We start from the raw sequence: 27,228 nt of genomic DNA, 5'->3' as shown, positions 1-27,228 counted from the left end.
TCTTTTAATGGTGTGGTCTTGCAGAACTGTTTTTGGTGGCCTTAGCTTTAGTAACAGCTCAGAGCGACTACATTAAGAGTTGGAGTGGACCTCCTCCCATGGAACAAGAACAGCCTGTAAATATGAAACTAGATGAGCCAGCTGTCATGTGAGGAAACTGAACCCTGTATGCTCTTTATGCATGGTGACAGATCAGACCGCAGCTTTATGCTTACCCTCATTCACCAGAAAACCAAACCTGCCAATGATGTCCATGTTAAAGGAAAACTCCACCTTGAGCAACTCACTCTGACCTCCATTTAAATCAAATCTTTTATTTAACAAATGTACACCAAAAACATGAATCATGTCTCAGCTACCCACAATCCTTCTCAGGTACAAAACTCAGCTTTGTACTCATCTAACACAACACCAGCATGTTCTAATGCCGTTTACAGAGCACCCACACACAGACGGACTTCCTAAATGAACAATACAGTTTAACAAACTTTAACTTTGCCCACCTTGTTAAACAGACAAAGCTGATTTAGCACATTGGTCCAATGCTCAGAGTACCCTTTAGGTTTGGATTTGCTTAAGTCAGTAAGAAGCCTCTCGGTTTATGAAATAGAAAAATGAAGGTAATCCTTCAGTTTGTAAAATGTCAAAGAAGGTCCCTTAGAGACTAACGGGTTGAATCTGAAGGGGAACTGTGATCAAAACGTCCTCTCTGAATAAAATCATGCTTTGGAAAAGGCTCTGTGGAAGTTCACAACCTAAAACATGCTCCTGTACGCGCCGGCCCACGGACCAGAGGCAATAAAACGAGGGAGGAGAAAATCCAAGGGTACAATGCTTCAACGTGACCCAAACTGATTCACTGGTGCTGTGTGCCATCGGTTTTCTTGTCGCTGCCTTCGTCGCCAGCTTGGAGTGCGCACATGTTGGTGCCGGACAGATATACCAAAAAATAATAAACCGCTGAGCGTGATCAGATCCAGCAGGCAGGAGTCATCCTGCCTTTTGATTATCGACCCCAAACAGACTGCTGCTGGTGAAAATGTCCTCGTTCCAAAGTTTTCATTCAGCTTCATCAAATGGGAATGACTACTCACTACCTTCACCGGTTAAAGTGACACTATGCGATGGTGTGTTCTGCCCTGGGGTCTAATCTCACGTTAGCCTAATAAACGGACAGAACCGGGCCAGAGAGACGTCGGCCATTTCCAGGAAGCGTCCTGAGCGACCAGCAGGTGACGAGCTCCACCGCTGCATGGTGGTGCTTAGAGGCGGAGTCTACTTCTTCATTTTCAGGTCAGCCTCCATGGCGCTACGGCGACCCCTGGTGCCTCCATCCTGCAGTGGGAGAGACAGGAAGGATTACTTCGTTAAGGCGGGGGGGAATCAGACGCCTCGCCATGTGATTGAGCTCCGCACAAAAACACAGCACGGTCCACCTCGCAGGGCGTAATCCCCACATGAAGGACAGGCCGGCAGAAAATAAGGATGGCTAAAACAAAAAAGGAAGATTGACGACAGAAAAAGACCAAATAAGGAGAAAGGACACTGGAGCATGCAGAGAGACATGGAGAAGCGCATGTAAAAGAAACTGAAGAACAGGAAACCAGCATGGACTCATTAACCGAAGGAGGGGCGTCTGTGTGATGTGAAAACAGCGTGGGCAAAAACAACCCAGGGTGGGTATGAGGGCGCTCCCAGATGATGGCTTGGTGTTTGGAGCGGCAACATCCTGACGGACTGCACGACTGTTTCCCACCAACCAAAACAAAGGACAAAGTCATGCTGAGAAAAGAAACAAAACAAAAAAAGAAAAAGGGGAAAGCTGACATGAGTCAGGCGGCATGTTCTCTAACATGTCCGCTTCAACAGAAGTAAAACAGAAAAGACATCAGGATGATCCGCTTAAACAGCGGTCAGGTCCCCTGAACGTTTTCACATTTAGTCAGCTGACCGCAGACAGCAGGGACAGCTATCAGGCTTTTATGTGACAGAGCAACTCTAAGTGGAGCGTATTTGTAAAGTGGAAAACAAAAAGACGAGGCTTCTAAATAAAAATCAAAAAAACTGTGACGGACATTATTAGGCCTCTTTTACTCTTGATACCCCTACATTCAGTCCAGCGCCACTGAGGCTACGCTCACACTGCAGCTACTGATGCTGAGTTGGCTTTTAATACTACTATTAAATGTGACCGTCGTCATTCTGCTGTCTGAACGGCTCAAGACTGCAAAGCGATGCGCAGATAACAGAAGGAGACGTCACAGAGCAGCGCGCTGTTTACGGAAGTAATGGTGAATGTAATTGTTTCTAGAAGTGTTCAATAAAGTTTCGTTTACAAAACCCTCAAAAAAAAACAAAAAAATGTGGATACCAGCCAGCGTCTCTCCTTGTCATTAGAAAGCTGTTGTGCAATGGGAGCCGACAATTTCAGGACCACATCAGAGCGAGATGAATTAAGGTAAGAAGAAAGCAGCACAGCTATTAATGGTCTTCTATGGAGCTCTAACAGCTACTACTGTGTGTGGACGTGCAGTGAGAGACTGGATAGTGACGTATAAATGTGACATGACCATTCAGACTAGGGCTGTGCATAAAAATCGATATTAAGATTAATATCGATATTTTTAAAAACGATTTAATATCGATATTCTGGCTTTCAATATCGATATACCTCCCAACCTCTAGGGGGCGTTATTACAGCGCAACCATTACAGTTCACAGCGAAGGAGAGCAAGTGAGACGAATTTGTGGAACGGCCGACAGGATTTTAGAAGCTCCTTTGTCCCTAAAATCAGATGTTTGGGCACATTTTTGGTTTCTGTGACACGTTAAATGCATTGAAGCAAATGCACTTTATTTTCCTGTTAATATGTCTGTGATCAATAAATAGAACATAAACATAATATTTGGCTGATTTTGGTGATTGAATCACTGAGCATTAATTCAAAGTAATAAATATCGATATTGGAATAAAATCAAGCTGAGCTATGTATCGAGAATCGTATCGTATCGGCTCATCCTAGATGATACCCAGCCCTAATTCAGACTGTGGACACTTTGAAAATAAATCCGAATTAGTACCATATATGGAAGTGGCACAGATCGTTTTTTGTGAAAATATCGGAGTTGGGCCGTTCACACTGCTGTGAAAAAGACGGATCTGGGTCGCGTTTCCCTGCAGTGTCACTTCAGAAGTCACTAAATTCCTAAACGGGGTCCAGCTGTGTGTAACTTAATGTCAACACAAATCCAGTTGTTCTATAAAGGCCTCAGAGGTCTGCTTAGGGAACATCAGAGAACCAACAGCTTCGTGAAGACCAGGGAACCCAGCAGACGGGTCAGGGAGGAAGACGTAGAGCAGTTTAAAGCAGGATAAGGGTCTAAAACATTATCTAAAGCTTTCAGCATCTCGTGCAGAACTGTCCTAAAAGCTCCACACCTCAGCTGAGCGAATAAGGTTTATTGGAAAAGTGGTGCTCTCTAAAAATCAAAGACAAAACCATTGAGGAAAAGAAGGACCCGTGTTTGGAGTTTGTTTCCGAGCCATTTGGGAACACAGCGGCCGGGTGGAAGAAGCTGATCAGCTCAGGAGACACCGCCTTCCTGTCCTTCAGTCTTTAGATGTGCAAACCTGCTGGAGACGCAACCCCAACAAATACAAACACTTCAGCTTTGAAAGTTAGTGAGGACGCTTGTTCCAGTGGAACTAAAGAAGTCTAGACAAGGACTTACTCAGCTTATTCCTTTGTTAATATGTTTTATTTTCCTATAAATATTTCCCTCTAATGCTTTTCTGTTCATGTGCAGCACTTTGAATCGTCTAGTTACTGAAAAGGTCTAGTTACTTTTAGTACTGCTTTATAAAACATGTACCATATTGTGTTGGTCTGTCACACAGAATCCCAATAAAAGCCAGAGGCAATAATAAACAGGCCTTTGACATTTCACCCTGACAGAACGTGAAACATTTCAGGCACTGTAAGTAGAAGGCCGGTTGATTTATTTATTATTATTTATCCGTTTGTGTGACTTTAATGTCAGTGAAGTAGAAAGGTGAGCGATACAGACAGAGTGAGTGGGACCTGGTTCTGGTGCGATCGGAGCAAAGAACCTGAATACTTACAAAGAGAGAGAGAAGGAAAGCAGGAGAGGCCATTGGGACACTGTCCTGTAGAAGGACAAACATCGGTGGGAAAAAGAGAAAGCAAAGACACACGGGCGTGAGAAAAGCACGTTTCATTTGGACTTCCGAGCCACACAACCCGCCGAGGAGGTGCCGCACCTCATCAGATGACAAACAGTAACACACATATCCACAGAACATCAGGAAGACATAAGAACAAACACTTCAACCCAAAACTTTAGATAAGACATTACGAGACAGAGCCACAGAACAGAGAGACGAGCCGGTGCATTCAGAGAGTCCCGCCGCGCCTCCCGTCAGAATATCTGCATTTGTTTCTTCAGAAAAAAACCTCCTCCCCGACTTCCAGCTTCAAGAAAACAGTAGCAGGGACCCTTCTGGCCTCGCACTACAGACACGCACATTTATCTCCAATTACAGAGCGTAGCATGCATGAAGGAAACCTGCAGACACACGCATGCAGACAGAAACACGGGTAGGTGAGCAGGGAGAGGCTGCAGCCAGACATGCAGGACACAGATCAGCTGGGAAGTCGGCAGCAATGGTTCCGGTGAGGCTCCTGGTAACAAGCGCAGCGAACAAGCACGTAGGACAGAATCAGCAGGTCGGACTTTGATGAACGTTTAGACGCAAACACAATGTGTCCCTGCCAAGCTTGCACTGTCTTCAAGGTCTGCATACAAGGGTGAACAGAGAGACCCACTCAGTGGCGCTTTTTGCTACGGGTGATCTGGCCCAGAGCCGGACGGCATGGCGGTGGCGTAACAATGCACACAAATAAAACAAAAAAAAAACAACAACAACGCCATGGTCAGCTACCCTGAAGGAGTTTTCCTTTGATAAAGCACCACAGTTGTTTTCTGATTGTTGAAATCTAATCCATCTGGACGCATTTGACCATCTTTAGCTCAGGATCTTCAATGTTTAGTTTGTCAAACTATTTGCAATTTTGGAAACCTTTATTTTGATTGTAAAAAAAACACAAAAAGCAAATTTTTAAATGCTTATTTAGGCTTTCAGGATCATCTTAGACTGTGAAAAGATGAAGTCAGGACTGGATGATTTTACAGCGACCAGAGACGCCATACCGGGGGGAGGGGGCAACATCCGTGCAAGAACCGCCACTGGGTGTACACTCAAAATACACAAACTTTGTGATGGTGATGGAAGAAATACAGATATATGCCATCAGAGATCAACTACATCCAATAAAACTGCCTTTAAAATTATTATTGCACAAACAGAATCAACATCAAGTCTGCTTTCACTGACACTGAGCTCAGTGGCTGCCATCTTGGCCAGTATTTGTCTCGTATGTCCAGGTTGGGTCACACGGACTTACCCGGAGACTGGTGAGATTTATTTAAACTGAATCTGTCTCGCAAGAGAAGAACGGAAAAAAAATGTTGTTGGTCCAAGAAAGCAACAAGGAATTATTTAGCCAGTAGTTGTTGCAAATAACAGGCATGTTCTACAAGCGCTTTAAATGGGTTTTTCTGATATTAAAAAGGAAAAACAAGATTCAAATACAATGTTATTGTATTTGAATGCATCAACCCAGAACTTTCCACCTGGTTCATCAGTGACTTATAGGCCAGGTGAAAACAGTAAATTATGCTACTTGTGGTCAAGTGTGAGATGTTCAGGGTATGTCGGTCTAAAGGAGACGTGAACACTGGAAAATTTGACCTTTGCTTGGAGCATTCGGACATTTTGACATGATGCTAATGCAACAAGTAACCAGAGTCTGCTCCCATACATGAGATTTCTGCTCATTTAACCCAACCGTCTTCACACACGGTAGATGATGCCCACCGTCCCTCCGTGTGGCTTCCAGAGAATACAGTGAGCACGTTTCAGGAGAGGGCAGCTGTTTGCCAACAGAACAGACAACAGCTACAAAGGTGGACTTCATGGAGCATGCAGATCCACTCCAACAGAAGGTTTTCAGCTACACTGACTAGTCGCTGGACAGAGCTGCCATCTAAACGAGGCTTTTACACTCGGAACCGCCATCTTCTCCGGCCCTCTGGCTAATCGACCCACCTTCTCAGCCGCCTCCCCTGGTTTCCGGTTCCCCTCCCTGCCGCGCAGGCTCTTGGCAGAGATGGCGCTCTCCGAGGTCTGCATGATGAGCTGGGTGGCCAGGAACTGCTGGACGTGCTCCAGGACGTCCCGCTGCATCTCCAGCGCCATGTGGTACACGTCGTGGTCCGAGGAGTTGTACATGATGGCGTTCTGGAACATCAGCATGATGTCTCGCTGGAACTCGGCTGTGGTCCGGATCACGCCGGACTCAATGTTCTTCTTTATGGCCGACAGGTCCATGGGTCTGCAGCGGGCGAGGAGCAGGGAAGCAGACGTGTTAAAAAAAAAAAAAGCTAGCAATAGCTGTCTGTTTATCTATCTGTAAAGAAACCCGATGAGCATAAACTAGGGATACACGATATATCAGCATCATTTATATATCGGCAGAAATTATATATTGGCATCATCTATATATCGGCATCATCGGCATCATCTATATATCGGCATCATTTATATATCGGCAGAACTTACATATTGGCATAATTTATATATCGGCATCATTATCGACATCATTTATATATCGGCAGAAATTATATATTGGCATCATCTATATATCGGCATCATTATCAGCATCAGTTATATATCAGCAGAAATTATATATCGGCATCATCTATATATCGGCATCATTTATATATCGGCATAATTATCAGCATCATCTATATACCGTCATCATTTATATATCGGCAGAACTTACATATTGGCATCATTTATATATCGGCATTATTATCAGCATCAGTTATATATCAGCAGAAATTATATATCGGCATCATTATCGACATCATTTATATATCGGCAGAAATTATATATTGACATCATCTATATATCGTCATCATCTATATATCGGCATTATTATCGACATTATTTATATATCAGCAGAAATTATATATCGGCAGAAATTATCGGCATCCTTTATATATCGGCAGAAATTATATATCGGCATCATCTATGTATCGGCATCATTTATATATCGGCAGCAATTTTTCAACATATTAAATGATATTAACAACCGATGTTTATTTCCATCCAGTTGCCCTTGGTGACAGTGTGTCAGGAGGGGGAGGGCGATGGTCCTGTGTTGTTTTTTTGTTTTGTATTTTTGGCCATGAGACCGTGACAGCAATGCATCGTACACAGGATTGTGTTTTTTTTTTAATGAAGCAGAGACAGTGTCACAGTGTGGTCGATTTTTTACGGTGTCCAAAGAAGATGTACAAACAGCAGCGTGTAAATCTAGACTATAACCCACATTCAAAGATTCAGTTAGCATTGCTTTCAGTAAATACTGGATGTCGGGCCAAATTTCCATATCGGTGCGTCGCTAGAAAACCAACCAATTTTCTTTTCCCCTCACAGTTATGCACAACTTATGTTGGTCTAGCAAACATCATACCAATAAAACGCATTGAAGGTCATGATAGTAACATGACACACTGTGAATAAGTTCAAGGGGTCCATATCATTCAGGAAACCATTTTATCTTTGTGCTGCAACAGCCTGCAGTCTGTGGATGTTACGATGTGTTTTCTGACCTGTGCACAATGCTGTGGTAACCGGGGGCGATATCATCTGACACGGGCTGCAGGAAGACACTGGCATACCTGCAACAGACATCATCTCTGCGTTAACACAGAACATGCTGTTTGAAAAGGGCATGTTTGAAATGTAATAAACAATATTCAACAATATTCAACATCACCTGTGATTGGCTGCAGCTCTCCACACCAACATGATGGCTTTCTTCCAGATCTTCTGCGCCTGGACTGCCTCTTGGTCCTCTCCGCATGTGGAGCTGGTGCACATGGAAGGCAGGAGAGACAGCAAGATTTAGGTTTTATGATAGAAAGGTGGATGTTGTTGCACTGTGAGGATGACCACCTACAGCTGGGAGGAAGAGGCTGGGCTGCTGGCCAGTGAATCGATGGTGTAGCGCTGGGAGGGGGGGCCGTAGCCGTCTTCGCTCTCGCTGGCGGCCCGCTCCACCTCGGACAGGTAGGGACCCTCGCCCTCTCCGCAGTCCTCCTTTAGCTCTATCCCTTCATCTGGGTCAGCCTCACTCCCTCCCTCCTCCTCCTTCACCTCCTAAGTGCAACGAAAAACACATGGAGTAAAAGTTTCCTCGTAAATGAAATAATGTCGGAACATGTTGAGGTATGTGGGCTACCTTGGACTCTTTCCCAGACACAGAGCTGTCTTCTGAGTCTGCAGAAGAAGAAAAATAAGGGTTAGAGAACGACCCTCAGTGTTTTTTCTGCGTCTGCATGTGCAGGTTTGGTACTCACCGAGGCAGGGGGGGTTGGCGTCTGGCTGGCTCCATTCCTCACCTTCACTCTTCACTATAGCCTCAGCAGCCTCTTTCACTGCGGCGCCCTCCTCTGTGACATCACCGGCTGCCGCGCCGTCGTCGGAGGCGGCGAAAGAGGCGACGTCACTTGCCGTCACCTCTGTTCCCTCGCCGTTTCCGCTGAACTGCTCCTCTTTTTTAACCTCAGGCTGATTCTGTGTCTCCAGGCTGCTGGAGGACGGGGTCAGCAAAGCGGAAACGTCCTGACTTTCCTGAAGGGAGCCGACGTGCTGGACTGTGGGTTCTGGCGGCTTCAGCTCCTGGGTCTCCCACGGCCCGGGGAGCGTGTGGCCTTCTGCCACTGCTTCCTCACAGAGAGACAGAGCCTCCTCCACAGCAGCGGCATCCAACGCCTCAACCGAGTCATCCACCTGGAGTAGTGCACAGAGAAGCACTTAGAACGGATAAACAGTGTTCAACATTTTGTAAAAAATAAAGGGTGGCAAACATTTGTGCTAGAGCCCCATCACTCTGACAGACCTAAATAAAATGCAGTATAAGCAGTTGCCTCCATAATAGAGTTTATCTGTGTATAATTTAATCTCAACGTAACTCCAGCTTTTCAGTGAAGACCTCAGACGTTTGTTAGAAAACGAACAGCAGACAGGTCAGGAAGGGTTAAATTATACAAACAACTACAGAACTACACACACGGCCTTCCTCCGAAGCCGACAGCCTAAGAAGGGAAGCATTTGTTATAGAGTGGACAGAAGAAAGGCTTGATGGTGGCAGCCTCAGTCTGTGGGAAACTAAGGTAGGTACAAGGTAATCCAGGAAGAAATCCTGTAAGAGGCTACAAAAGCCTCGACACGGGGGCTAGGACCCTAGACATCAGCCAGAGCTACAAGGGAAATGTTGATTCATTTGTTAGAATGGCCTAGTCAAAATCACAATCTCCAAGAGTAAGTCGTAGGGCTTAAAAATGGAGGTCTGAGCATTTCAAGTGATTTTGCATGTTATCTAAGCCATTACAAGGCCTTTGTTTGGCAATGGTATAAAGCTTGTTACTCCACATTACTCCAGACCTTTTGAATTGAGAAAGCTTCCTGGAGAGGAAGTGAAACGTCTTCTACTACGGAAAACAAGTCCAGTTGCCTTGTTTTTTACTTTTTCTTGGAATGACCATGACCTGGATGACTGAGAATCTTCACCAGCAAACAGAAAGGGCAAAATGGCAGTCTCTATATGTACAAAGCAGCTAAACTACAGGCATGGAAAACTATTCAACTGCAGTTTATTTCATAGTGTTCTTTTTTCTTTGAGACACTTAGGTGCTTGAGTGCTAACAGGCCTTTGTTGAACAGCTGTTGAGGCTTATGCTATCAATTTGTTTTGTAAAGTGAAGTGTCACTGTACCCTTATTTTGTTTTATCTGTTTTCCCTTCTTCTCTCCCTAAAGCCGGGCGTACACTGTACGAGGTAACGAGGGGCGATTCGTCTTTCACAACCACCTCCCGATGACAAATCGGACGATCGGATAAAAATCAAACGTGTTTGAAATTCAGTCGGCCCACGTGAGTGCCTCCTGCGGTTAAAGCGGAGTTACGAGCCGATTTCCCCCGACCTTGCGCAAACAGGGAAATTCAGCTCCTATGTTCTCAAACGAAAACATAGGAGCTGAGAGAAGCATGACGGCGGTACGTGTGACATGGAGTCAAACTACAGAGGAGAAACTCTTACAATTGCCAAAGCAACGCGTTTCGTTCTAGTGAGCCTCATATTCAACAGTGAGCATCGACACTTCCGCCTTTTTCTTCTTCTACTGTTTACATTTGGCTTCTGGGTAGAAAAGTCCGAGTAGCGCCATCTCTCTACGGGGCTGAGTCCGATGTGTGATTTTTGAACGTACAATGTGAGCAGTCAGATCGTATCAGAGCGTCGGGCTGTACAGTTTAAGAACAGATATCGTGAGCAGTGAACTTTTATACCCTGCGGTTTAGTTAGAAAGTTTGAGCTTTATATGAGTACCACGATTGAAAATATCGTACAGCGTATGCCCGGTTTTCCCTGCATAAAATGTGTCATATGCACGCTACACTGAGTCTCCGTTAGCTCCCCTGCTAATGCTATTAGTAGCGACAGCAGGAGTAACAGAACAAAGTTCATATTAAAAATAAAGAAGAAGACAAAAAAAGTATTTATATAACTCAAACACTTTCTGATAATGATAAGCTACCATTGTAAGAGCTACTGTTGTGCTTCTGTGCTTTTTGTGTCTCTGCTCTGTCTTCTCTAAACCCCAGTCGGTCGAGGCAGATGAGCGTTCACACTGAGCCTGCTTCTGCTGGAGGTTTTCCTCCCTGTTAAAGGGGAGTTTTCCTCTCCACTGTCGCTTCATGCATGCTCAGTATGAGGGATTGCTGCAAAGCCATCAACAATGCAGACGACTGTCCCTGTGGTGCTACGCTCTCTCAGGAGGAGTGAATGCTGCTTGGAGAGACTTGATGCAACCTGCTGGGTTTCCTTAAAGAGGAAACTTTTTGACCAATCAGTCTGGATGATTTGATTGAATTTGACTTTGTAAAGTGCCTTGAGATGACATGTGTTGTTAACCGGCACTATATAAATAAAATTGAATTGATTTGATTCATATTTAGTTTCTCATTTTGCATTTACCTTCTCCTCTATGATGGCGATGATATCTCCCACAGTCTCCAGGTCCAGCTCATCCCCCATGTAAGACACAGCAACAAGATCCTCCTCTGCCAGCCCCGTCTCCTCGCCGAGTTCTGCCTTCACCGCAGCGTCGGCATCCCCCTCTGCAAACACATACAGATCTGAAAGTAAGCATAGGTGCATAGACGTTTACAGCCTAGTTCTGGGGCAGTTCAAAGTACCTTTTGAGTACTTAACAAGTCAAACTAGACCCACTGATCCTTCTCTGTTACTTTTTCCCTTCATTTACAACTACGCAGCGAAGAAGCAAACGGAAACAAGGAAAAGAGTTGCTATTTTGTTCTGTTAAGTTCAGAGATGGTTTGTCAAAATATTCTCATCTAAAAATCACAATTTAAAGCAGCCAACAAACAAACAAGAGTGTTTGAGAGGTGGCAAAGTGGGCAATCTTCTCACAATAACTATCCTTTTAAATAAGCAGAGCACAGACTATTGAGTTGGTTTCTGAAGGACCTTATTATAAAAGGTTTAGTTCAGGAGTTTTAAAGTGAGGCTCTGTTAAACACTCCTACGTTCCCTGCAGCAGATAACTCTCTTGTTGTCTTCATTTAGCACAGCTTAAGATTAGCTCGTCCAGGGGGTTGAAGCTAGGAGGGCAAGACCAAAGAGGACGTCTACCACCATTAAACATCTCCATCTCACACATGTCAGAGTGGTTTATGTCAACGCTATTTTATGAAGCTGTAAATCTCCATCATGTTTGCATTTGGTGGTCATTTACACCAAGGCTGATTATTAAATACACAGAGCATCGATGTGTGTCAAATGCTGTGTATTGTCCTGATAAATCATTGAATACATCTCAAATTAAGCTAATACTTGGGTCTTACATGGTGCTGCTTTAAATCACTGGGATATCTTGCAGCTAATCTGACCGGAGACACTTTCCTGGTGGCATACCACCTGCTGCCCTTATGTGCAGAGTAAATAAGATTCTGTTTTACTTTACAGCTATTGATTGCCAACACGACTTTAAAGGTCTATGAAACATAATAATTTTTGCTACTGTAGTAGTTTGATGATGGCAGAAGTCAGCTTCTACCCTCTGGGCCTAACTTCAGCCTGCAGGCCAAACTGGGTTCATAATAAATGGATCATCTGCAGCAAAGATACTGACTGCTTAAAACAAATCTACACAAAGCCATTGGGCTAAAACATGCTTTTGCACACGCATGCAGAAGCCTTTATTTGGGTTTGCTTACCTGTAAAGACTTCATGACTGGACACTAAAGCCGTGGCTGTGGCTGCAGTCTGTACTCCGTTGGTTAAACTCATCGGCGTGTCCCCTTCTGGTACCTGGCACCAAACATACCCAGAAAAACATTAGATTGACCAGGCCAGCTATGGAAACAGATAAAAGTCTATACATTTCTTACTGGGATTGAGGTAATTTAACTGAGAATAATCCCTGCAAGCAAAAGCTGCAAACTACTACAAAAAACTGCCACACAAAGTTTAGCTACAAATAATTAGATTTCCACTGGTATTTCTAGTGTGTATCAGCGACTGTAGAGCTGAAGAACACTTCATTATTGTCTAGGGCTGTGCATAAAAATCGATATAAAGATTAATATCGATATTTTTAAAAACGATTTAATATCGATATTCTGGCTTTCAATATCGATATACCTCCCAACCTCTAGGGGGCGTTATTACAGCGCAACCATTACAGTTCACAGCGAAGGAGAGCAAGTGAGACGAATTTGTGGAACGGCCGACAGGATTTTAGAAGCTCCTTTGTCCCTAAAATCAGATGTTTGGGCACATTTTTGGTTTCTGTGACACGTTAAATGCATTGAAGCAAATGCACTTTATTTTCCTGTTAATATGTCTGTGATCAATAAATAGAACATAAACATAATATTTGGCTGATTTTGGTGATTGAATCACTGAGCATTAATTCAAAGTAATAAATATCGATATTGGAATCAAAGCAAGCTGAGCCATGTATCGAGAATCGTATCGAATCGGCTCATCCTAGATGATACCCAGCCCTATTATTGTCTCATCGTGTCGTTGGAGGGACTCTTGAAGCCTGAACTCACCAGGCGGGGGCTAGCTGAGATGAGGTTTCCCTTCTTCAGAAGCTCTGATAGCAGAGGTGACGGAGGGGGTGTGGCTTTCTGCGTTAGGAGCCTCTTCTGTGGCGAGTCGTCAACCAGAGGGGCCACGCCTCCATCTTTTGGCCCCGGCCCCGCAGCGTCCACTGCTGGTAGAAACACCCCGACCCCCTGAGCCTGACAGAGACACGGGAAAGTGAAACAAAGCCCTCTGCTGCATACACTGAAACACATCAACTGACTCCTGGCCTCAAATACGAGAGAGGGGTACTCCTGAGATATATTAACATTTTCTAAACTTAAAGCACCTCTGTAACAGAATTCATGTGTATTTTACAGTTTTTGCTCATTTATGGGCACTAAAGCGGCGTGTGAAGCTTTTCTTACTACTGAGTGCATTGTGGTGTCGTCAGAGGAGACGCCCTCAGTATCCATGGGCGGCGTGGGGACTGCAGAGTCTGCCTGAGAGTCGTGGGTTGGGGGGCTGGCCCCCAGAGGAGAACGTACAGTAACACTGGGGTGGCGCTTTGGCGTGTTTTTCAGTGCCTGGCGAGCTGTGGTGGAAGCAGAAGGTCAAAAAGAAGCCACTTTGTCTCTCTGATGAATTATAAAAACACAGAAACCATCACAGAGCATAAATATTTTCTACACAGAAGAAGACACAGTGCAGCTCAGGCCAATTGTTCTTTACAGCGAAGGTTCAAGTCTTAGAGGTTCGCAGACGTCTTCAGCACAGCTCAGGTCTAGACTTTGAAACACGTTGACGGGTTACTGTTTAAACTGGGATCATTGAACATAACATCCTTTTGCATAGAAAGGAGCATGTTGTCTACTCACTAGCTACATTTTCATGGACAAATGTAATCGGAATAAAAATGTGTCATGTAAACAAGCCAATCGTAATATGATGATCAGATTAAGCTCAATCAGAATGATTGTAATCCGAATGAGAAAGGAGGTTTATACCGATTGATAATCCAATCAAAGTGCATATAAACGCTTGTCAGGCTCAAATTATTCCAAATGTGGCAAACTAACCTGAGTGCACATGTGCGCCAGACATAAACGCTGCATATTTCTGCTTTGAGTAGCGGAAATACGTCGGGAAGCAAAACTGTCGGGGCTCAGAGACAAGCTTTCTACTCAAAACTATTATTTAACAACTCAACCGTAATTAGAAGCTGGTTCAAGTCCAGCCTGGGCGCTCAGAAGACAAATAATCTCATATAATACTGCTGTGTTTACTATTTTTGTTGTTCAGCGAAGACAGAAGCTCATACTTTTCTGTGTTTTTTAAAGGGAAACTTGTTAACGGCACGTCAGAGTGGTTGTATTCTCAATAAAGCCAGGTGCATATACACGCACATTATGATCGCATTAATTGATTGCGTGCCAATATAACGATTATTTTTTATTTATTTTTTTAATCTGAACAGATTTCAATCCAATCGTGAAATTCTGTTTCATGTACACATAGCTACTGACAGCAATGTGGTCTTGTCTCACGGCTGAAAAACATGAGCCCCCCACACAGTGCTTGGCAGTCCAGTCAGTGTTTGTGATCCTCTCCTGTGTTTAGTTTGTGCATTTCAGCCAAACATCTTTTAAAAACAAGGATTTTGACCTCTCTTTCCATCACTTGCAGCATATTTCTAGTCAAAAACAACAACTCACATTATGTAAAGCAACCAAAAAGTGTTTGTTTTTTTACCTTTTATTTAAAAAAAATCCCTATGGGCTTTACAGACAGGCTGTACTGTTCACCTTCACATCCTTCTGTAAGCACAGGGTGAACACACCATCTTTTTCTACGTCTCTAACCTTTCCTTTATTTCTGTTTAGCTGTCATAAACCCACTAACTATTCTTCATGATTGTTTATGGTACTGCGCGCACGGCCATTTTGCGTGTGTGACAACAGCTGTTTGTTCTTTTTCACTGCGCTTCCATTGCTTATGTTGAGTACTGCCCCCTGTGTTTTTGGAGAATACTGCACGGTATTAGCTGCTCCAGCCTGCAACCTCCCGTCTTAAATCCAATGCAAGCAGCGTGGGGGCACCTTGTTTTTACCATGACTGTGTTTTCAGGGTGTTTACAGTAAGCACTCTGACTCTACCTTGGTACGCCATCTCAGTGGCTTTCCTCTTCTGTTCTGCTTCCTCCTCCTCCTGTTTCTTCTTTCTATAGTTGAAAAAAAATATAAAAAACACAGCTGAAACCACCAGGAATGGTGAAGGAAAGGAGGGAGGCTAGCTTGGCGCTGAAAGGTTGTAAGCTATGAATAACTACTGTGGAGAAACAAAGAGACATCCATGAAGGCAAAAACAAACTCATGAAGAAAACTAACACCATAAGCCCTGCTTTAGAGCTGAGGGAGGTCACTTCTGTAATAAAACTCACTAAAATGATAGTATAGCTGATTTTAGACCAGAAGCGATAGTTGGTCCCATCTGCCAGATTTACAGGGCTCATTTATTTGGAAATATCAAAGTTTTAGAAAGCTTAGGGATCATCACAAAGATAAGGGCCTCACAGCGTGATTTCTGCCCACAGGTCCTTGAGCTGGGAGTCCATGTGACCCGCCTGTATCAGCTCCACCTCCTTCTTCAGCTTCCTGTCAGGACGAGGAAAAAGACAAGGAGGAAAACATTTCATTGCCTTTTCACATTTAAATGTTACAGCGCAGGCAAAACCTGTCTAGTTCGTTTTTACCTTTTTAGGATTCAGTTTTATTTATTGTACTTCTATTTTGTAACTCAGGGTTTCCCCCACTGTATTACAGGCCTGGCAGGATGGCAGGCTTTAGTTCCCCGTCAGGCTAATAGTCATTTATTTATTTAAACACATTTTATACACTAGTAACAGCAATAGAAAAGATGGTATACAGACCAGGGGTCACCAACATGTGGCCCGTGGGCACCAAGCAGCCCCCCAGGACCACATGTGGTGCCCTCAAGCCCATTCATAGAAATAGCACAACCCTCCACTGAGCTGCATTTAAAATACTGTTTTATTCAGTTGCTCTTCCTTTTTAATCATACTTGCATGTACATAGGTTTTAAATGACAAAAGCATTAAAAACATTTATATTACGTGAAATTAAGGTGAGCTTGGACTCTTGTAGTTCAAAGGCCAGTACTGGTAGCCCTTCATATGATAAAGTACCGATGAAGTGGCTCTCAGTTTCAAAAAGGTTGCTGATCCCTGATATAGAGCATCTTTGGTGACATAGCTGAAAGCACAATGGCGACACCTTGTGGCCAATACATGAACGCACAGGGAGTCACAGTTTGGGTGCATTTTATTTATTTTACTTTTAAATGTGATCCGTATTATATTGCTTGTTGTAAGATTGACCATCTAATTACTCATTAAGGACTGCACTTAAATGCAAACAATTGACATTTATCTTAATTGTATATTTTGTGATTATTTCAAGAGTGCCTTTTTGTAAGACTCTATAGTTGGTGTTTAACTCTTTTCAATATTGTTTTACAATAAATCATAATTAAATAGTCAGTTTCAAATTTCATGTCAACTTCTAACATTTTTTGTCAAACCCCAATGGGTCACCATGGCAACACCGACCACCAGGCTTGGCCAATTTTCTGAGGAAAAAAGCCTGAACTTTTAAATAAAACATCAGTCCCAGATGTATAGAATATGTAAGGAGTTTGTGAGGCGTAAAGATAAAGTTTCCACCCACCTGTACTGCTCCTGTGTGTCTCTCTGTAGTCTTTTTAGTTCCTCGATCCTTTCAGTGGTCAGCCTACGGACGATGACATCTTCGATGGTCTCCACCACCTCGCCCTTCTCCCCACGCTTCCGTCTAGAGGAAGGCAGCGGCAACACTTAAAGCAGCTTGTCACTTTAAGTTAGAAAAGCTAGGAATGAAACAGTATGACGATGCTGCACTGTATGTACATGTCGATGCACTCACTTGGGTGCTTCTGTGGCTTCGAGCAGCTCAGAGTACTGTGAGGCACAGTGCTGAGAAGCAGAGCAAGACGTTAGCTAAATAACAGGACAAATACAACAACTGGCAGGCGACAAGAAAAGTAGGTTTATGCCTCGCTCACCTTCTGAGAGAACCAGTCCGGAGGACGACCAGGCTCTGAGAAAGGCTTGATAGCTCTGCTCACAGACACCCTTAACGACAGACAGCGTCCACAGAATGAGCACATGATGGAAGTAGGTGGGAGTGCGAACTGGACATGTTAGAGGCTGATGAAGTGGAAGATTTTCAACTTGATTGATCCTGACCAGGGTCGACTGGCTGACCGTGAAAACATCCAGTCGTTCTCTGATCAGCGAACACACCACACTAATGGCTACTAGTCAGGCTAACTACAACATTCTGGTGGGGAAGGTGCATCAATGTTGGCTACTTTCAGCATCAGTGAGGTGTTTAAAATGCAGAGGAAGCACAGCTACAGTGACATGCAAAACTCACCTCCCTGGCTTTTTACCTATGTTGTTAAAGCTAGGGTCGGCGATTTTTCCGGAAGTTTCCCCGAGTCCCTTTTTTAATAATTGCGCATGTGAAAGACCGTCTTACCTCGCTCTACAGGGGGATTACGTGAAAAAAATCTCCTAAATGTTTAAGTTTTTACAGGCCTGCAGCTCCCACAAAGATCGATTGTTTTGTTTTAACCTCCTTTTAACCTCCTTTTTCTGAATTCAAAATGTCAAGATGATTTTACCCAGTATAACAAAAAGTGTTTCTGAATAGGATTACCAACCACAGCTTTGAATTTAAACCTGTAATTAAAATGTTTTTTAATCTTATTTAAAAGGAGCTGTATTTGTAATGGCATGTTCAGATATGTATAACAACAATTAATTTTTTTAATTTCAACTTGTTAGGAAGACAACCTGAATCCGAAAATGTTTGCTGCTATTAGAAAGTTGGGGGAGAAGGAACTATATTTGCGGAGACAACAGTATTTTAGTTAAGCCAGCCACAATAACCACACTAATAAAGGGTGTTATTTTATCTTCTGGAGCTGAACATACCCGCTCTAAAGCAGAGCGGTAATTAAGCCAAAACTGTACAAAAAAATATATACATTTTGCATTTAAGATGAAAAAAAAAAAACTTTGTCTGTAAATATGCTCAATCAGAAGTCCTCAAGTGGCAAATTTATCATTGGAGTTCTGTAAAAACAAACCATCTATTAGGCATCCTTTGCTAACCGATCATTAATCTGTCAATTGAAGAAAATAGTCAAGAGATTAATCAATTAGCAAAACGAATGGTTAGTTGCAGCCCTACTCTGTCTTGTCAAATTTAATTACATTGCCATGTTATGAGCACTGAATTGATGTTTTTAACATGTTTTAGCTATTTTTTATTAAATGTTTTTTAGGTTCAAAATGCTTGTTTATTGGTATATATTAATTTACTATGAGTATCTCTTTTTAGATTATAAAAAAAAAAAAAAAAAAAACAATCGACAGATTAATCAATTAAGAAAAGAATGAATAGCTGCAGCCCTAATCGCTTTACCAGTTTTGGTCTCCGCTCCTCATAACAGATGAGGCCAGGCACAATTTCTCCCTGATTGACCAGGGCTCTGTGGGTCCCACATTCAGTAGCTTGTGTTCTATAAGGGAAAATGACAGAAAAAGACTAATTATGTATAGAGGCAAGGCAAGGCAGGCTTATTTGTATAGTACATTTCAGAGACAAGATAATTCATGCTGTACATGGAGAGAACATAAGAAAAGAAAACCTCACAAAGAAAGCACGTTGCAGTGGTATAATAAAGGCAGACAAAGAACGTACATGTTTATTAATTTATGACAGGTACAGCTGCCTGCCAGCTAACACGTCCATCATGTGTTATTTGAGGATGCACAAGGAACTAAATCAACGCTTCAAACTTGAATTTAGATTCTTTCTGGCAGAAAACACACTTTTATTAGGGGCATCAAGTGGTCCCACCTAATTTCCAAATAACAAATATAAAGAGAAACCCGAGGATAAGCGCGGCATGTTTGACGGAAACAAGCAGAACTAGCTTGCTACAGCTAGCCACAATCCTCTTATTAGCTTGTGACGGTCTGCGGGACGATTACGGCTTCTCCTTTCACTGAAACCTAAACACCACTTATCAACACAGACACTGGTCGTTTCCACGTAGCTCGTCATTAAACCACTAACATAAAATAATGCCACGTTAACGTCGAACTGGTAGCCGTAGCTTAGCATTGTTCGGGGGGGACACATTCATGAGGCACACGGAGCTTCGCGCAATGCAGCGAAACTCGGAGCAACTAGGCTGCGCTGTCCGAATGAGCTGGAGGAAATACAGCCTCCGCGGGCTCGTCTGTCCTCACTGGACTCTGCTATTCACTAATAATATTTTAAAGGATAGTATTATATTACTCACTGCCGATCCCGCTCGCCATTGTTTTTGTAACGAGGCCCCCCTCTGGCACAACATCCGCCGGACAGCTTTAGGTGATGCACAAAACACTCGGTCCCCTTGAGCAACCAGCCGGAGAGACACTAGAATTAAAAAAAAAAAGGCCCTGAAACACAAAACTGCATGGCGAGGGTCTAAACAGTCGTCTTTATGCTTTAGGTTTAAATAAGATTAAGAGCAATTATGTTACATAATTATATTTTCTGTGGCTTTTCAGACAACAAGAGAGATAATAGCTGTGAATCCTCACAGCAAACAACTCTGACAATGTTTATTACCCTAACATTGTCTTTTTATTCTTTGTATTTTTTTGAAGAACAGAAAAAACCGTTGCTCTTTTGTGTGACCCTAAATAACAACAAACAGGGAATTGCAGTTGCTCTCAAAGGGAAGACATAATGTGACAAATATAGTCTGTTTAATTAAAGTGGAAAACGCTTTATTGCATTTTTTTATTTTCAAGCCTGATCAATTAACTCACACCCATACACCAGTTGAGGCACCTTTTGATTCATTCTCACCCTTCAGTTTTCTTGAAATCCCATCTAACATCAGTTATAGTGAATCTTGGTTAAAGTGAAACAAGGTTCTGATGTCCCAGAGACTGTTTTGTCTTAACACTTGTTCTTTTGCCATATTTAGCTAGAGCCATATTTTGAAGACAGACCACAGAGGATCAAACGGATTTCATTGGACAAAGGTATCAGTCAGAAGAAGAATACAAAGAAATTCACAGCATTATAGTTACCCTGGTACAGTGAGATAAGTTACCAGTAATTGGAGAACATGTGTGGGAAATTACACAAACTAAACCTTTTCTAAAACTTATGAAAAGGCGAGATTGATACTTCTAAGGGAGGCTGTCAATGGGGTGATAGCAAGGCAGAAGAAACCCAACAAGTATTGCTTGTGTTCTACATGTGACAACAATCATATATATCTTCTCCACATGTCAGGACCAAGGAACAGGGTTGAGAGACGGATGTTTCTCAGTTCTCCCTAAACATTATTGGTGAATAAGTGATTGTGGAAGCCAAACTGGCACAATATCAACAGTACTCATCATCAAGAGAACACCATACCCAGAGTGACATATGCCATTGGCAGCGTCATGTTCAGGGATCATTTTTTTCTCAGGCACTAGAGTTCTGGTCAAGGTGGTCAATTTAGATTTCATTTAAATTGTGACCTTAGACCCTCAGGTATGTGACAGAAAGAAATTGTGAAACAATACGGGTGTTTCTTCTTATCTTAAGACGGGATTTAATTTTTTAGCATCCCAGGGCACAAGAGTACATCAAAATCTACAAAGGAATGATTTAATGGGAGGAGAATTAGGATTTTTGAATGGCCATGAAAGAACAAAATTTTACAGAAAATCTGTGGGCCCATCTGAACAGGTACTGACAGATTTGAAGAGATTTTACAAGGCTGGGTGGACAAATAACAGCAATGGGATGTTGGCAGACTCATACCAAATAAATCTGAACGCTAAAAGGTATTCAAAAGACATTTGAACAATGTTTCAGTTTAAAGTTGCAGATCTTTTTGCAACCGGCTAATTGCATCTTTTTGGTAGAACTGCTGTTTTTTTTTTTCAGCTGAATAATACAATAAAAATACAAGTGCATGTCTTTGAGAGCCTCTCTATGTGCTGTGTGGGCATGAAAACTAAATTGACACTCTTTAGCATGGTGTGGCTGTGGTAACATCATTTTTGGTTACAGGAGACAGAGTGTCAAGCTACATCTCTAGTTTCTTTATCACGTTCCATTTATGAACGTAAAACTGAGATAAAAGTCCAAAAGGAAAACACAAAAAGTACTTTTGGCTTCTTTCTACAGTCAAGTCTGGGCTTCATTCTCTTAGTTTTCAGAATTTTTGCTCCTTCTATTACTGGTCAACTTATTTGTTTTTGTAGGTTTATTTATGGCCTTTAACAATGTTTTTTACATCTACGCTGTGTTTTCCACCCCAGCAAACACTACCATAAAAAAAAGTCACATCTTTACTTTAGCATGAGAAAGTTAGTCATGTTGTGACTAGTTTCTTAAGTGAATGTTTGTGCCGCTACATCACCGTTATAACAGAAGGCATCCTGCCCCATAAAAGGATGGATGGATCTTATTGGATCTGTGATACAATGTAATCCTGCCCTGGATCTTCCAGTAAACATTGTTCCTTTATGTTTGAAATAAAGTAGTCTGAGTGTTAGCTTTGACACACCAAGAAACCTCTGTTGAAACTAAGATTGCCCTGCTTGATGTCTACTACAACTACATGCAAGATACTGACTGCTCACGCAGGGCCTTGCAAAAGTTTGTATACCTCTTAAACATTTTTTTGTTGTTGCATCTTACGACATTATGACTACAAATATCTGAGTGTATTATTGGGATCGTATGTGTAAGCGCAACACCAAGCAGTGCAGAATTGTGAAGTGGAATAAAAAAAGATACCTGGCTTTGAATTGAACAGATAAATGCATTTGTACCAGCTGTTCAGTCCAGTTTTCGTGCTCACCAAAGTACTGAAACCGCCCTCATCAAAGTGTTTAATCACATCCACACAAATCCAGACTGTAGAAGAACCACAGTGCTAGATCTGTTGGACCTCAGCACAGCACTTGACACTGTTGACCATGATTATTATAAATTATATACATTATTAAAGTGATTGGTGAACTGGGTCGGACCCACCTTTCTATAGTTGCTTTCTGCCCATTATAACAGGACCATTGACCAACATATTTGATGTTTATTGATGTTTTCACTCGATACAATTTAATGTTAGTTACTCACAAGCAGTGACTGTTTCAATGTGTTTTTGATGTTATGTTTTTCATGATATAAAGCACTTTGAACCGCCTTGCTGCTGAAATGTGCTATACAAATAAACTTGACTTGTCTTTGCCCATCTAGCGAGTTAAATATTGGCCCTTTCCTCTTTGCTAAATAGCTCAAGCCTTGACAGATTTAAACAGAGCATTTGTGAGCATCAGTGTTTGAGTCTGGCCACAGATCTTTACAATTGGCTACAGGCCTGGGCTCTCACAGTGTGGGGATCTGACACCTGAACATGCTTTGATTAAAGCCATTCCAGCATAGTTCTGGCTCTGTGTTGTGGGTTGCTGTCCTGTGGAAAATGTCCCAGTCCCAACTCTTTCACCACCCTGAAGGTGTTTTCTCCCAGCATCACCCTGTGTTTAGCTCCCTAGCCTTCAGCTCCGGCTCAGCTGAAGCATCATGCTGCCACCGTTTCCCCCTGGGGACGGTGTTCATCATCGTCCTCATTACTGCTGTGCCCACAATAAACAGGGCTCTATGGCTTTCCTCTACCCACAAAGACCAGACCTGAGGAGTGTATTAATAATTGTCCAGTCCTAATCCTCCTCCAGAGGTACAGTGGGCTTTCTTGGGCACCTCTCTTACTAATGCTCTCCTTGTCTGGACTTTCAGATTAGGTGGACGGCTGTGACCTGGTGGGTTTGCAGTTCTGCCATTTTCAGATGATGGATGGAGATATAATATATGCACACAAAAGAAAATTTGAATATTGGATAAAAGGGTCAATATTTCTTGACAGTCATCTCAGAAAGTGAAGCCCATATCAAGAATTACATGTAGAGTAAATTATTTCAAGCCTTTGTGTCTTGTACTTTTAATTATAGCTTACAGGTAATGAAAACCCAAAATTCAATGAATATCAAAATTAGTATACTTGCCTCTACGCCATGGGGCTTTGATGGAGGAATTCATGACAGTGGAGACCCAAAAGGGTTGAGTGCAAACAAATAGACATACGTTTTAGAAGCCTGACATTTGGGCTTGAAACATCCTTTTTGTGATTGGTTTAAGTGTTATTTTAATTTTCTGATACACTGAATTTTGGGTGTTCTTTCCATGTAAGCCATTCCAAATTACAATAAATATAAGATTGAAATATTTTACTCAAAATTTAACCCTAACCCTTATGTATGTCAATAATGAATCTATAAAATAGCCATTTGACTTTTAAATGACTGGCCAAAATATTGCAGTTTTAAGCAATATTCACATTGTTTTGAGATGTACCTGCATTCTCTGTACCCTTTGAGGCTTTCATACAGTAGCTCGACTTATACTGGGAGTGAATTGCACACAGTCGCTTGACTTGGTTGATCTCAGGGTTACCAGAGTGAAAAGGGGCCAGAAAATATTCCAGAATGTGCAAAAGTTCAAGGGATGTGAATACGTTGGCAAAGCACAACCCACGAACATTGATATACAGAAAAAGAAAACTCACTCTTTAAATATTGGCAGTCTTTATTTCGGCAAGACTAAGAAATGTTTAATATACATTTTCTCTTACAATTTAACATCTATCTCATCTTGTTTTCTTCCATATCATTTATTTTTACTCTGACAAGTAAAAATCTGGGGTACGGTTAAGGCCTCTTTTAGAGACATCTAAAAACGGCTGCTCTGTATTTACACAATAGTCATTCTTTTCAGTCAGTCAGTCGCCCTCTCCTCAGAGAGCGAGTCCTTTCTCTTCTTGTGGGCCAAAGGCAGATGGAAAGATCTCGACACCTGTCCACGTCGACTTTTCTTTTTTCTTTTTTTTAGTCACGGCACCGACATTTCTCTGTGGACCGAATGAACATCCAGCTGCTGGACCATCTCCTGCCAGTTGAACAAAAAACAAAAAGCAACAAAAACAAAGCTGCTGCCCTGGCCTGCAAACAAAGACATTCACCATCGTCACTTAAAACATTTCCTCTGAATGTTTCTTTGACAACTCCTCTCTTCCAACGTGGCCAACACGTGCACAAACCCTTGCAGAAATGTTCGCGGAACATGGAAACATGGGAAATCGAGAGGAAAACGAATCCCCTGTATGCGTAAAGCCTAATGGAGCTGTTGAAGCGCAGCCTTGACATTTTCTTCCTTTACATTATGTTGCATAGAAGTTTCATCAAATACTTCAGAGCAAAGTTGTTTAGTTGGAAAACGGCGTGTAAAAGACGATCAACCTGTCGGTTTCCAAGCCAAAAGCTCTGGCTCGTGTTTCTAGTTTTCAAGCAACGTTATCAGGCCAAGACGTAAACGCCGATCCTATTTTTAAGCCATTTTGGGTAAATTATTAGCTTTTTTCACAACCCAAACATTTCATCCATGTACTAACCTCATTTGGGAATTCGACCTGTTTTTCTCATGAACTGATTTAGACGGATTTGTCAATACTGCAGCATTCTTTTCCAATCCCATTAAAATACAGACAGAATTCACTGTACAACAAAAAAAACCAAAAAGCTATATCTTAGAGCTGAAATGTCCCGGCGATGCTGCTTGCAGAGCAGATTAGAAGACGGATCCTGTGCTTCAGCTAATTCATGCACGTAGACCGCAAATTACAAACATCTACATTCTTTGCTTTTAGAAAACCAAGAAATGACGACAGAAAAATGAACCTAAGATGAAACAAAACGTATGAAGACGTCCACATTTTTTTGCCTAGCGCTAACAATTTAAAGGCGGGTAGATAAAAATGGGTCAGCGGGAGTCCATTTCTACCGACAGGGGCCAAATTTAGAGATAAAAGGCATGTATGGGGGAAGAGGTCATTGAGGGGTGGATCAACGGCGCCCCTTACTGTGCACTGTCCTCCGTCACGTGAAACTTACAATAAAATCTATTATAGTACCAAATATATTCTTCCACACACACAAAAAAAAAAAAAAAAAAAAAAAAAGGCTCCACAAACGACATCTTCAACACCAAACCCTGTACTGAGCTTGTTGGATTTTCCTTGATCAAAACGCCGTCCTGTTGTTCCTCCTCTCCGCTTTAATGAGAAATGCTCCGACCTTTCCTCTGGAGCAGGTGAGCCCGCACAGAGCCGGACCGTCTGCGCTGAACCGGGCCTTCCTCTGGGGTTACTGACCGGGGGACAGGAACCACGGACCCGGCTCGTTCAGTCGTTTCCAACTCCGCAGCGCTGGTTTGCATTGGCAAAGGGAGCGTGGACGAGGTCTGAGTTCACTGAACTGTGTAAGGTGTGTGGAAGTTAAACGATGAGGGAAACGATTAGGGCGTTATAAAGCTGATAGTTGACATACAATATGCATGTTTGGGCTTGCAGTGTGCTCTTAAGGCTCGCCGGGTCAGAGTCAAAATACCTGTGTTGCGACATCTTACTGTATTTCTGAGAGATGAGGGGGGGATCTTCTGTTTACTCTTATCGTAGCTACAAAATAATAAAAAAAAAAAGGCGTCAATCCATTCGTGACTGAGGCCTTCATGTCCGATTTTTGCTCATCTTTACAAAACTATTCACAGCTGGCTTGTTAAAAATGACCCATCCTCAGAAATATGAAGATGCCCCAATACAGACACTGCCTAGAAAACCTAACACCAACCGCTCTTAATGTTTTAAACTTCAGTTTGATGGCCATCTCTGGAAAAGGCACGATGCGTGGGCCGATATATGTTCGTAACGCTGCAAGCAGAACCTTAAGGAACCTCCAGGGGGAGCCGCTGGAGTTTAAGCTTATCTTGGGGAGGGGGGGGGAGGTGGATTTCTCAGACGATAAAACCCTCCTGCCGTACACTGATGTCCTTACAAACATACAAATAGTTAATAGTGAAGTTATTGTAATATCAAGAAGAGTCTTCCCACCCCTCCCCCCTCCCCCAGAGACGGACAGTCTGATGTCCTGAAGGCAGTCTCTCTGACGGGGTTCCCCCTTCGTTCTTTTAATCCCGGTCGATCTCTTCCTCTCCGTCCGGCTAGTTTTATCTCAAGCGGGGAAGGAGCAGGGCCAGGGCCAGGCCGCAGAGCGCCAGCGCCATGCTGCCCTGTGAGGACGCTGCGGCTGAAGGATCCGTGTGCACCGGGATGACCCGCGGTTTGTTAGCGATCGGCGGGGTGGAGATGTAGATGTCGTCCTCGCTGCACGACGGCGAGTCACAGCCGCTGCCGCTCTCTCCGTCTCCGCTAACCTCCTCATCTGTACAATAAAAAAAAGAGAGAGAGAGAGAAGGGACAGATTAACATGGTTCTCTGGCTTTTTAGTCCAGTTGTATGCACACAGAACTTCATCGTGAACGTAAATATGAAACCAGAAAGGAAATAAATGACTGAAAAGGAGAGGGAGGATAATTATTTAAATATATATTCATGAACAAACTAACAGATGGTAGAAGGAACGGAGAGACGCAACATTTACAAAATACTTCTGGTAATAGGGCTGGGCAATAAATCAATATCAATATATATCGCGATAAGACGCCTGATCGATATCAATATGAAATACGTCTGATAAAATGTTCAATAAGTCCACTGAACTGATCCAGAACCACACTGTATTCTGGGGATCTAAGTAAGGGCTGACATATTTTAAAGGTTACATGTAAATAAGGTTAGGATTACAGTTTTTTCCCCTGGTCCTTGTTTCAAATAGGTAAAAATACTCAATTATTATTTTGACTGATATTAAAGGCTTATA

The 27,228-nt window shown here is 42.6% G+C and overlaps 2 protein-coding genes across 5 annotated transcripts in view; both read right to left on the bottom strand.

Annotated features, from left to right (window-relative positions):
• Positions 1 to 298: 298 nt before the first annotated feature.
• On the bottom strand, positions 299 to 19,809 carry LOC105929188 (bromodomain containing 8). Of its 3 annotated transcripts, none has more exons than XM_036127028.1 (19): positions 19,704 to 19,809; positions 18,818 to 18,914; positions 17,388 to 17,457; positions 17,249 to 17,298; positions 17,015 to 17,137; positions 15,842 to 15,922; positions 15,425 to 15,489; positions 13,697 to 13,863; positions 13,295 to 13,486; positions 12,452 to 12,545; positions 11,190 to 11,350; positions 8,512 to 8,944; positions 8,394 to 8,431; positions 8,112 to 8,311; positions 7,929 to 8,021; positions 7,762 to 7,830; positions 6,191 to 6,476; positions 4,124 to 4,168; positions 299 to 1,335 (listed from the first exon to the last, which is right to left on the bottom strand). In XM_036127028.1, exons 1-19 carry the CDS (start codon positions 19,720 to 19,722, stop codon positions 1,276 to 1,278), a joined length of 2,343 nt encoding a protein of 780 aa, XP_035982921.1. In that variant the 5' UTR covers positions 19,723 to 19,809; the 3' UTR covers positions 299 to 1,275. The 3 variants fall into 3 exon arrangements, with proteins under 3 accessions (XP_035982921.1, XP_035982922.1, XP_012722307.2); XM_036127029.1 differs by having other exon boundaries at positions 11,190 to 11,332; XM_012866853.3 differs by lacking the exon at positions 4,124 to 4,168.
• Positions 19,810 to 24,025: 4,216 nt separating this feature from the next.
• The window catches only part of gpc4 (glypican 4), a 44,256-nt gene continuing 41,053 nt past the window's right edge, over positions 24,026 to 27,228 (bottom strand). For both annotated transcript variants that reach the window (XM_012866834.3, XM_036127002.1), the window contains exon 9: positions 24,026 to 26,730. In XM_012866834.3, coding sequence (XP_012722288.2) covers positions 26,516 to 26,730 — 215 coding nt within the window. In that variant the 3' untranslated portion in view covers positions 24,026 to 26,515. The remainder of the gene's footprint in view (positions 26,731 to 27,228) is intronic.

Source organism: Fundulus heteroclitus, chromosome 23 (genome assembly GCF_011125445.2).
Source record: "Fundulus heteroclitus isolate FHET01 chromosome 23, MU-UCD_Fhet_4.1, whole genome shotgun sequence".
In the NCBI taxonomy this organism is placed as follows: Eukaryota; Metazoa; Chordata; class Actinopteri; order Cyprinodontiformes; family Fundulidae; genus Fundulus; species Fundulus heteroclitus.
This window is presented reverse-complemented; position numbering and strand designations above follow the sequence as displayed.